Genomic DNA, 12565 nt, shown 5'->3' with positions numbered 1-12565 from the left:
TCAGAGACTATATGATCTGTGTCATAAAGGGAATATACTGATTGAAGCAATAAAGATAGCAACTTAAGGACAAAATACAATAGATTTTAAAACTAAAACGTGGACAGAGAATGCCAGAACAATGGCTATTTTCTTATACAGTTTAAGCAGTAGTGTGTGTTTTCATTTAATATTGTACATTACATGAGATGATGGTCTCAGTTTCTATGATTGCACTTCCCGGGTCTCTTAGTACAGAGATGCTCACAAACAAGGGTGTAACGGTGAATATCAGCAATTACCAAGTTGCTGACAAGTTTGAAATACAGCTTAATTGCTTTCATAAGAGCTGTTGGAACAAATCTATGCAAGTGATGCATTTTACTGTAATACATTTAGCAGGTACATCTGTATTGAAACATATTGTAAAGATTCCACAGAAACTCATGAATCAGACTTTAATACTTCAGAGTGTAACTCAGGTTTTGGTACAATTGTGTATTTTTAAAAGTTACAATGACTGCTGTACTCATTGCCTTACAGATGGTTTGAAAGATGCTACCTATATTTGTTTGATATCTAATACCTTTTTTCTCATGCAAAATTTAATAGCAAATGGGGAAGCTGAATCAGAATTTTATCAACTTTCTGACTTTCAGGAGCTGTGTGCTGATGAGTTACACTTTTCATTGTAAAAAAATCTACTTTTTTCCCCCCATCCTATGCATTTGTCTGACAAACTCCAAAAATAAAGGCATAGTCTTGTCAACAAATTTGTTGTTTTATCCAAATAGTATGTTTGGATTTTGTATCCACATCATGCACTTTTATAATTAATGATTAAGTCTTTATTCTACAAGTAAATTGAAGCAAGTTCATTCCTCTTTTCAGTAACTTGGAAATACCCAGTTGAGTCTTTTTTGAGCAGCAGCAGTACCAATTCATAAGTTGCCTAACTCTCTAGCTCTTTTCAATCTCTTGATATCCTGACAAAAACTGACTAAAGCAACTGTTAATACTAACTTCTATGAACTATCAGGAGAGATTCTTTGTATTTCAGTAAGAGCTTTTAGTTTGTTTAAAATACTGTCTCACTGTCTTACTAACTAGCACCCCCCCTTAAAAAGCTAACATATTAATATTTGGTGTTCCCGTGAGCAAAATTAAGAAGCTGTTGTTTCTTACCTATATCCAGTTGCTTCACAAAACAGATTAATAGTACTTAATTTTAAAATTACATTTCAGTAAGTCTTTTCCCTAAGCTTCCTTCTCTTTATTTTAGTGCTGATGAACTACTCCTGACAGAAATGATGTTCAATGGTCTCTTCAATGACTTATCTGCAGAACAGGCAACTGCACTACTAAGCTGCTTTGTATTTCAAGAGAACGTGAGTTACTTCTTCAGTTCATGAACTCTAGACATTTCTGTCTACCAACAGTATTGTTTATAATTCAGTTCCAGAAATTGGTCATAACAGTATGAGCCACTGCACATTTTTTATCCTTTCCTAAGGTGTTTAACATGAAATCCCATTGTTACCAAAAGCGTTGCAGCTTCAGTGCTAAAATCTTTCCTCATGAATGATGTGCCGAAGGTTGCGTAAAATTGCAGTCCTTGTAATGAATCTACAGCTGTTTCCTCCTCATGCAATGAAGCAATATTAAGAGTCTCAGCGTACATGCTTGTATTTATGTATGTATAAGCACATCCCTATAATTTAAAATGTAGAGTGATTATTTCAAAAAAGATGCTTAACAATATATGCTCCATACACTCCAGGCTGAGAGTATCTTTAATTCTGAGCTATGTCCATGTTACAATACTTGGACAGTACCCTTGACCTATTGATGGAAAAGGCAGTACCACATGGAATTGATACCAAAAGAGTTGTTAAAAACAGACCATATGTTACTAAAAGCAAAACCATGGGCGTTTAATACCAGATGCTAATTGTTTTCCCACCTACAAGCTGTGTTAGAAGTTTAGCATCATCAGGAAAATACAGTAAAAAAAAACCTTGCATATGAATACTACAGCAGATAACTAGCAAGATGTATCACTTGGGTTGATTCTAAATGTGGAAAACACATTAGCAGCAGATGCTAATGAATTATTTTTGTTAATAGAAGGGCTGCCAAAATAAGCCATTGTTAGTCAGAATATTGTGGTTCACTCAACAATGGTGCTCGGTTCTAAACAGGTAGGACATAAAAATGCTGCTATATTTGAATAGCCATATTTTCATACATAACCACTAATGCTTAAGTTATTCAAAACATTTGCTTTTCATATTCTTAAAAGCTTGTAACAGTTAAAGTAGTAAACAACCAGCATTTTGGCAGTTCAAAATTATAGAACAGCTAAATAGAGGGAATTTTGGAAGTATTCTGAAAGCAGGTGGTTTTTTTCATACTGTTGGCAGATGGGACAGAGAGATTTTGTTTTCTGATTTAGTTTGAGGAAAAAGTACTTAAGGAATTCAGTAAATTTTAGTGTTTGATAACAGGTTTGAGAAGTCATTGGAATAATTTAGGATGGCAGTATCACACGTTTTAGTTCGGTGTAGAGCAAATGTATGGGAGCACGTGAGATTATTTAATGTCTTCTTTTTCAGTCCAGTGAAATGCCAAAATTGACAGAGCAGTTGGCAGGACCACTTCGGCAAATGCAGGTAATCTGTCCCTTAGAAATCTGTCTAAGCTCAGGGTTAATGTTAACATGAGTAAAGTGTGTGAGTAAAGTATAATAAATGCACGGTGAAGACTTGATTTTGGATCATCAGTGAATTTGGCTGCATGTGGTTTTGCATTGTGTAATGGGTTATCTTGTTTGCAAGAAATCTTCATGCTAATCTAGAATATGACTTTAAAAACTTTTATAAGCTTGCTTACTACACTGTAAGTTGTTAGTGCAGGCAAACTTAATGTAAACAATGGTTTACTTGCTGATTCTGAATAATTTCACAGTAAAAAGGAAACCTCATCCTGTATACATTACCTAATAATATGCAAGTTTTTCTACTGGTTGAACACTTGATCTGTTTAAGCATATTTATAAATTTAAAATATTTTATTTTAAAGGAGTGTGCAAAAAGAATTGCCAAGGTGTCAGCAGAAGCAAAACTGGAAATTGATGAAGAAAATTACTTAAATTCTTTTAGACCCAACCTAATGGATGTTGTGTATACATGGTCAAATGGAGCTAACTTCGCTCACATCTGTAAGATGACTGATGTCTTTGAAGGTATGTTAATCAGTTCTTCTTTAGGAAGTGTGAGATGGTAATTCCATAACATGGAATGGTAATTCTGAATAACCTTACAATAGATCACAAAATTCATTAACTCAGATGTATTCAAGTATCTGCCTGGCTGAAACTAAGTGGGGAAAAAAAATGTTTACTATATATGTTAATTTATAGTTTTACTGTTGATAACTTAGAATCTATAGAAGACTTTTTAAAAGAGATCTCTCTACATTTTAAAAACTTTATATAAAACTCGGAAATCCTAAGTATTGCAACAAAGTTAATGCTTACCTTTCCTAGTTAAAGGGAAAAATACCATGTTCCAAATACTTGCCATTAAGAAGCACGTCTCTTGTGCTTGTCCCAATTACAGTTCAGTGTTTTATTTACTTGGTAAACTGAAGGTTGCTCTTGCTGTGTTAATGGTGACATAAGTGAGAGGTGGTAACCAAGTCTCTGTTTTGGATGGTTCATCACAGCAGTGTGTCATGACCCGGACTGGAAGCCCAGAGAGTTGCAACGGTTGTGTGATCCCCTCGGGTTAAATTAAGGTGAAACAACACCAAACAACCAGTTAAAATGTTTTACTTGCAGTAGAAAACAATTTAAACTTGGAAAAGGATAATAAGCAATGTGGTCTCTTATAAATCTATAAGAAAGAAAAGAGAGAAAGAGAGTCAAAGAAATCCGGATCACCACCCCTGGATCCAGCGTTGTTTCAGGTCTGGTAATCTTGGGTGCACAGACAGCAAAGTTTTCTGTCACCTTTTAAGTTCATCTTACCAGCTGATTAGCATACTAGACAAAGAGAGGCAGGTATTCCATGAACTCATCTCCATGAAACACAGGCCAAAGGTGGACCATGGGTTCTGTGCATGCTTTGGGGGGGGGAATGGGGTACATTAACCCTTTTGTCCAATTGAGTTGGTGATTGTGATCTCCCCCTACCACCTTTACCTTTTCCTCAGTTTTGGTTTCTCAGGCCATTACCCAGTCATTAGCTCCATCTGATGTCGGTTGTTTATCTGTCTCACCACTCTTCTAGTTCTTCTTCGAGGCTATAGTCGTAAATTAAAGTGTAGCCTTAACCCAAACATACGGTTTTACTCAGTCTTATGTCTCCTCCCTTCAAGGTTTATCTAAGGAATTTGGTTATAAAACCACAAGGGAGCAGAGCTGTGCACCCTTCGATACACCCTGTGCTTCCCTGGGCAGACAGTTCATTCCTTAGACTAATCACAAAGGCCACAATTTGTCCTTAAGGTTTTCTGTGTTGATGAATGTTTGAGGCATTATTTCCTTCAGTTCCTTACACAGTGCTATGCAGATATTTGAAAAGCCTAGATGTAACCTGTCACCTGGGTTAAGTTGGTTCCTAAAGTTGGAGTACTAAAAATTCCCCTTGAGGGGGAATTATTTTAAAAGTAGGATGACTTAAAGCCCAGATACTTTGTAAAATGACAAACCATCCACCTGAAGGTCAAACCAGAATGAAAAATCTTCATCTTTTCCAGCTATGTTGAAAGTTGTGAAGAACAGTAGAATGTGTGCACCAATCTTACAAGTCTGTATGTAATGACTGATGATTGAAAATCCTTTTTGAAGTTCTGTCACGATTGTCTTGGCTCTCTCAAATGCTGTTTTCTTGTTTGTATGTATACAGTTGCAAATCGGAGCCCTTAAAACAACAGAAATCATGCACTTCTGTAATCCAGTGCATAGACCCCGGAACTTTCTAAAGCATATTGCCTTTAAGCAGCAGGAATCCTGGCAGTCTTTGATTCTGCATTCAGGAGATTCCTCCAATTGCAATGAATGTCTGAGCCTTACATCTGCTGTAGAGGCACCCTGAGTAAGGGGAATACAAAAGGAAAAGCAGTAGCTGGCTTATGTTTTTATGTTGGCACTTCGTTGTTCAGAATACACAGGGCAGTAGCATTTTCCATTTACCATATTTGGGCTATGGCTAGTTGGTCTAATCAACAGTGCTAGCTCCCTCAAAATCAGATCTTATGGGCCTATTTTGAGAACTTCAGTCCTTGTGGCAGGGGTTGACACATGATTTTTCCTTTAATAGGCTGGTTTTCTGTGCATTGTTCAAAAGGAAGGAAAGCGCCTCAGATGTCCGCTGTCCATTATGCTTACCTTAATGGCAGTGTAGTGTTGCTGAATCCCAGGGGAGTTTGCCCTGGTTAGCCAAGTCACTATAGTGATTTCAAAAAAATTAAAAACCAGAATACAAAAAAACCCCAAACAACAAAACACAAACTGAAACCCACAGCATCCTTATTGTGATCTTAAGTGCAAATTTTCATTTTAGGTATTAGTGCTTCTGTCTTAATTTTGATAGAAGTTGTTACCACAAGTTACAGTGTGATGGCTTGTTAAAGCTCTAAAAAAAGGTGTATTTTCCTCTTTGCCTTTCAGACAACATGGAATTAACAGTAATGAATCGCTGCTATTACAGGGAGTCCCAACTTCACTGTTGTGTATCAGTTGTAGTAAGGACGCTGAAAATTGTTCAGCCATTAAAGAGTGCATTGGAAGTCACCACTTTAAACTAGTTTTTTTCATCACACCCCCCACCCTCCCTGCAACTTACTGAAAGTGCTTTCTGAAAAACTGTGCTTTTCATTTTTTGTGCTGCCATCCAGGCTAACAGGCACTAGCAGAACTGTTCTAGACAGAAATCTTGAGTCAATGGCATGCTTCCACTCTTCACAAGCCTAAAGATAGATGGCGTTCTACTATTTTATTACTGTTGATGGTCAAGTGTCTGAAACCTTTTGGATGCAGTTATGAGTAGTGTGGTACTTGTGGTAACTGGCTCCCTTTTCAGGTTGCAGCATATGCCTGAGTGCTCCAAGAGCAGGCATGCTTGCCAGAGATTGGAACAGTGTTGATTGGCTAATGAAAATGAGTTGTCATTAAGCTGAAATGTGTGTGTTGGAAAGAGGTAGAAATTAGAGAAGCTTTTTAAAGCTGTAGGGAAGAATGGCAAACTGAGCTAAGTATACTGTTAATCAGTTGCAGATTGACTGTTTTGTTTTGTGGAAGTAAGTATACACAGTAGTCATTTAGTCAAAAAATGCAATTTTTTTTTTCCATGCAGAAGAAAAGTATGTCTGCAACAACCCCAGCTATGCTGCCTGTAAATGAGTACTCTCTGGAATGGTTGTCAGGCCTGGCCTTGTAAATGGAGACAAGCAGGATCTTTAAATGCTGAGCTGGGGCCTGCCACAACGCAGCGTGGCTGTGTTTGGGGGAGCTGCCTGCAGTCACTTGCATTGGCTTTGTTCTTTGTGTTCAATAGACTATGTATGGTTTTTTTCACCTTGTGTCATTGCAATAGGTTTTGCAGACTGCTGCCCTCACACAAACTATTCTTACTGTGGAAACTGACATGGCCTACTAGTACAGTATAAATGTCCTTTTAGAAAATAGGTGATATTTTATTTAACTTCTCACTTTCCCAACAACATTTTTTTCATATAGACAGTTTTTCTCCAGATAGGTCATCTAGTTCAGCCCGCCATGCAATGAGCAGGGAGATCTTCAACTAGTTCAGGTTGCTCAAAGCCCCATCCAACTTGACCTTGAATGTTTCCAGGGATGAGGCATCTACCACTTCTCTGGGCAACCTGTTTCAGTGTCTCACCGCCCTTACAGTGAAGAACTTCTTCCTTACATCTAATCTAAATCTACCCTCTTTCAATTTAAAGCTGTTATCCCTTGTCCTAGCCCTACACTCCTTGAAGAGTCCCTCCATCTTTCCTGTAGCCCCTTTAAGTACTGGAAGGCCGCTATAAGGTCTCCCTGGAGCCTTCTCTTCTCCAGGCTGAACAACCCCAACTCTCTCAGCCTGTCCTCATAAGGGAGGTGCTCCAGCCCCCTGATTATCTTTGTGGCCTTTTCTGGGCCTGCCCCCTTGAGCAGGTCCATGCCTTTCTTATGTTGGGGGGCCCCAGAGCTGGACACCACACACACAGCACTGCAAGTGTGGTCTCAAAAGAGCAGAGGGGGAGAATCACCTCCCTCAACCTGCTGGCCACACTCCTCTTGATGCAGTCCAGGGTATGGGCTGCGGGTGCATGTTGCCAGCTCATGTCCAGCTTTTCATGGCCCAATACCCCCAAATCCTTCTCCAGAGGGCTGCTCTCAATCCCTTCATCCTATATTTACCCTATGACGGTTATTTTGCATACAGTAATTTTGTCTGTAGGAAATGACCAAACAGCATACTGTTTGTATGCTACTAAAAGAGCATAAGCATTAGGGTCACTTCGTGGAAGTTGTTGCAGTAACTTGGGCTAAGCTGAGAAATTAAGAGGAGAGGAAGGCTTAACAAACTACACTTGGATATGAGGTTGCAGTGTAGGAGCTTTGTCAAGTCTGAGCTTGTATACATTACTATAAGCATGCAACTGGGTGGTAGAGTGGTCCAGACTCTGAGTGGCACAGGAGAATTAAGGTAGACCACTTACTGTCTCAGTGGATCTACCAACTAAAGAACTAAGGGCTAGCAAAAAAATAAACACAGCCAACATGTGGTGGTTCTTGAAGCAGGAAACTTCTGAATCCCTTGAACCTGTATAGTTTTTGAGGGAAGTCTTAACAAGTACTTGAAAATAAAATCCACTAGTAGTTACTAGTTCTGTGGTTAGATAGTTAGAGGCTGTGTAGAAAAAAAACAAGAACAGGACAAGCACATAGAGGATAGCTTCAAGGAAATGCCTGATGGAAAAAGTTACTGTTAAACAGAAACCAAGCTTAAGATATATGTATGGCCATTCTTACCCTTGGCTTCTAGATAAATTGAACAGGGTTGAAGAAGGAACTACTGCTCTGGCTCAAAGTGGGCCCAAGGAGCTGAATTGTTCAGTGACACAATGTGGCAAAGGATACAAAGTCTTCCCTCACTCTTTTTGTACAGGTAGCATAATTCGTTGCATGAGGAGGCTAGAAGAATTGCTTCGGCAGATGTGCCAGGCTGCAAAAGCCATTGGAAACACAGAGTTGGAAAATAAGTTTGCAGAGGGTATGTATTTCACTTCCACAGTATAAGAAGTAAGTGTAGAAAGCATATGAAAGGAAAGGGCTGCGGGGAGGGGAAGTAGGGCAGGGTGTGGGTGAATGATTTGGTATTAACAAGCTTCTGGTATTGACTTCATAGTAAACGGCATCATTGCTCTCCTTCCAGGCAACACCTATGTTAAGTTTGACTTAAGTGCATACTGACAGTTTAACCAAGTTTGTGACTGAAAATGGATGTACAATGACTTCCGTTTAAGGCCTGTAACACTTTCTGTGCTGCAAAGTATTACAGACCTGTAACTGCACTTAAAATAGTGATTGTGTCAATTATGACTGCTGGACATTAATACAGTTTTCTTTTTTAATAGGGATTACAAAAATCAAGAGAGATATTGTGTTTGCTGCAAGCCTTTACCTGTAACAGAAGGTATCTTCTAGAAACAGTACTAGATTCACGTTACGGAACAAGATCATCAGCTTCACATGCTATTTTCATTTCAAGTCGTTATTTCTTTTAATGGTGTGTATTTAAAACCAGTTGTTTGTACATGCCTTGCTGAAACAGCAGTGTATGTAATATAACTGTTACTATGTTTTCAATAAAAATTTACAATTTGAATAGCTTTTTTCTTTTATGCAAGAGCTTGAACCAACAGAAATTTAAAAGTTTAGATATACATTAATGGTGGTAGATGTTACTATATACAGGTAAAGTGAGCATCCAAGAGCAGCAGCAGTCTCTTAAAGGCATTTACTTGTATTACATAGTTAGACTTGTGAAATTATTTTCCTTTCAGAGAGCAAGGCAGGTGAGGTGGGCTATTCTTCATGGTTGATGATTGCTGCCAAAGTGATTTCCATTTGTTGGAGTCTCATGTAGGGTTGTATGGGAATCTTCTTTCGGTTGAAATGTACATCCTCTCACTTTGAAGAAGTCAGACACATATACAACCTAAGTGAACAAATGAGGGTTAAGCTCTTGCACTTCTGCAGAAGGTAAATTCCATGATCAAAAGTAATAAAATGTTTAAACAGATTAAAACATTAGAAAATGCTAGGAAGTCTTGTATACAATTCTGGCATCTGTTTTTTCAATAGCTTTTTCTCCAGCCATTACCCCTCTCCCACTGACCACTTAGCCACTGATGGTTTAAGCCAAATTCAAGGCTTATGTGTTAGCTGCTGTAACTGCCTTACCAGGCACTGGTTCATTACAATAGCCATAGTCTCAACAACTCTAAAGGAAGGAGCAAGATAGGCTTGCTGAGGGCCCCCATCGCATGTACTGTTAAATTTATTCTGTAACTTATTTATTGTGCTTTAGCTGAGAAATAGGGCTCAATAGTTAGTAACTAGCCTCTGGAGTGTCACTCTCACTTGCATTTCTTTAAAAGCTAGTTAAACCAAGCTTGGATTCCTCTCCTTGACAAGGTTCACAGCAGTTCCCTTCCCAACACGTGTCTCACCCAAGTTCCAGCACCTGTAAGGCCAACTCTATCCACATTATCCTTTCCTACATTCCTTTGAACATATCACTTCCTTCACAGCTACCAACTATGAGACTTGATCCAATTCTGAGGCTTCCCACTACCCACTTCATCAAGCCATACTAGTGAGCATGCTGGGTACAGTGCTGCATGAAGTACAATAAATGAGAAGCCTTCTCTCATGATCCCTTCCCTTCCTACTTCTTCCCCTCCCAATGCAAACTGAAGAACTGCAGGAGAACTGCAGAACACAACTCAGGGCAGCAGCAGAAGACATCTTCCACACCAAGGGCTAGGTGATGACCCAGCATGCTGTTTCAGCTTCAGTTTCAGCTTCCACTTAATGCTGAATTCACTCAGCTCAATTTAGTGCTCCATTTGCAGTTGTAGTCCCAGCATGCTTACTTACCTCAGCTTTCTGTTTCTGGAGGTGAACTCTTCAGTTCTTTCAGATAAGGTGTTTGAGGGGGTTTATTTAAGTTTTCTCACCTTTCAACTCTGTTCACTGTAATGCCACCTTCTACTCATTCTTGTATTATTGAGCATCTCTAAGATACCCTCTCAATCATCCACACCCTTCACTAAACTCATTTTTCTAATACAAGTGCCCTCAGCTCGTCAATCCCTGATGTTTCTCGTTCCCTGCACTCCTTTTCTTAGAAAGTGAGATTGTACAAAAATGAGGGGTAGGATTATGTTTTAGTCAACATGCAGCCATTTAATAAGAGCTAATGCAGCATGTAGGTTTCCCAGAGCTACTCCCAAGATTTGTTTTGATGATTGCAACAAGTGAACAAAGCTCCGTCTTGACATGAACCATACCCTTCTGACTTTCAGCTGAGAAAGTGCTTATGTTGGAGGCGGTTCTTCTCAGTGAGCCTCAGTTCTTGGTAACTGAATTCTTTAGTATGACCTCAATTAGCTCATGTCTCTGAACCAGAAGTCTCTCTGATCTGTCCCTTCCCATGGATGAATCAACCATGGCACTGTTGAGAGCCAGCACAACTAAGTCAACCAGACCTGCAGCTCCACGTTTAGCTGATTCTCTGTTCCTTGGGATAGCTTTTCACTCATCAGTACAGCTAAGCTTCACATGCTGGTTGCTATGCATAACTTTAGCACTCAAAATGCACACAAGAAATGGTGAAGGGTTTTTGTTTCCCATCAGACTGAAAAAGCAGGCTGTAAAAGCTAGCGGAGGCAGACACTAGGCATGCTGTCTGTATCCTTAAAGGCCTTTTTTTGCCCTGCTTACTTTGTACACAGTTCTGTTGTACCTGCAATTCAGAATTCAGCTAGAAGCAAAAGCTCTATCTTTTCTTGATTATATAGAGGCCCATGCAGCTTTGCAGTTGACTGTTTCTATCTCAGTTATTTGAAAAGCTCTTGGGCAGGGATAATTTCACATTGTCCAACAGCTAAAACAGCCACTTATCTCATCATTGGCCCAGAGTCTGCCTCAGTCCCAGAAGTACTATGGCTACCTCCAGTTCAAGGAGTTGTTTCCCCTCTCCAGCAATTTTCAAAGCATTAGGAAGACAGGTCTGTATTCATCTGAACATAGCCTGCAGTTCTAAGGTGCTGTTTATAAAAGTGTTTACACACACACACACACCCCCTCAGGAATTACTTACAATGAGCACAGCTACCACTGCTCCCTGAATGAGTCCTGTTAAAACATCACTCCAATGATGCTTGTAATCAGAAACACGTGAGAGACCCACATAGATAGATGCAGCAATAAGACCAAATTGTAGAGTAGGACGTACAAGTCTTGCCCAGTCTCCTTTCATTCTGGCCTGAAGGTAAAGCTAAAAGGAAAATTATAAAATACATTAAGTAAATACAGAAGCAGTAATCATCACATAAAATTGTGTTGGGTCTGTTCAAAAAGTTGAGTTGAAATTAGTGTTCAGAGACATGATAACATCCACAAGTGTTCCAAATGCTATACTCTCACAAGTATGCCAAGGCAGAGTTTGATAGTGTTGGTCTATATGTTTTACATAAAGCTACATAACACCATCATATAGATACTTGCTGTATTTGTACCAATGTGACAAATTACTATTTTCAGGATAAAGGTACTGGTAATACCAGAGCCACTTAAGGCTTAGAAAGAATCCAGTGGAAGTCAAACCAGTATTTTAGTCCTACATTAACTACAGGTAAGTCTTACACACACATAAAAATCTGGCAACCATCCAAATTTACAGTCCTCCAAATACAGGGAGCCCCATCTTGCTCTGAGCAGGAAGACCATGAACACCTTTAGTAAAGTTTACATATACTATGCACAGAGTTGACAAGTTTTTAACTTTATTCTCAATTCCAGTCACCTTCAGTATTACCAACTTTTAGCATAATATTCCTGCTGTAGTTAAGCATCAGAACTAACCTGATACATCAACATCTAGGATAACATTCCTCAGTTGTCACTGCTGTATTTCACTGAGCTCCATCTGTTCCTAGTCCATTTTAGCTGCACACTAACCATGTTGCCACTCCGGTAAGCCAGTGGATACTCGCAGTTCTCGTGCTTTTTCCCTCCCCTCATGTGTATGCTTTTGATGAGTTCTCAAATTCACAGTATTTATTACTTTCCCATCTAATGTAAGACCCTGCTTCTGTCTCCTCTGGTCTGTTTAGGACAGAGACCTCTCATTTCAGCTATAAGAGGAGCTTCTCCAAATCCACCCTGTAAACATCATTGGATTTATTCTAGAACTTGATCCTGTCAAGATAGGCAACACAGTTACCGTATTTACAGAGAAGAACAATACAGTTGGAAGTTATATTTAACATTTCAAGTATATCT

General features: G+C 39.2%; 2 protein-coding genes across 2 annotated transcripts in view; one reads left to right on the top strand and one right to left on the bottom strand.

Moving 5' to 3' along the window:
- MTREX (Mtr4 exosome RNA helicase) overlaps window positions 1–8879 on the top strand; it is a 46484-nt gene extending 37605 nt beyond the window's left edge. Inside the window, exons 23-27 of the mRNA XM_074855081.1 lie at window positions 1262–1367; window positions 2595–2651; window positions 3061–3223; window positions 8160–8264; window positions 8629–8879. Coding sequence (XP_074711182.1) covers window positions 1262–1367; window positions 2595–2651; window positions 3061–3223; window positions 8160–8264; window positions 8629–8681 — 484 coding nt within the window. The 3' untranslated portion in view covers window positions 8682–8879. The remainder of the gene's footprint in view (window positions 1–1261; window positions 1368–2594; window positions 2652–3060; window positions 3224–8159; window positions 8265–8628) is intronic.
- PLPP1 (phospholipid phosphatase 1) overlaps window positions 8608–12565 on the bottom strand; it is a 68548-nt gene continuing 64590 nt past the window's right edge. Inside the window, exons 5-6 of the mRNA XM_074855083.1 lie at window positions 11382–11558; window positions 8608–9212 (exon numbers count right to left, since the gene is read on the bottom strand). Coding sequence (XP_074711184.1) covers window positions 9087–9212; window positions 11382–11558 — 303 coding nt within the window. The 3' untranslated portion in view covers window positions 8608–9086. The remainder of the gene's footprint in view (window positions 9213–11381; window positions 11559–12565) is intronic.

Source organism: Strix uralensis, chromosome Z (assembly GCF_047716275.1).
Source record: "Strix uralensis isolate ZFMK-TIS-50842 chromosome Z, bStrUra1, whole genome shotgun sequence".
Classification (NCBI taxonomy): Eukaryota; Metazoa; Chordata; class Aves; order Strigiformes; family Strigidae; genus Strix; species Strix uralensis.
The sequence above is the reverse complement of the archived record's forward strand: the minus strand, read 5'-3'. Positions and strand labels throughout refer to the sequence as shown.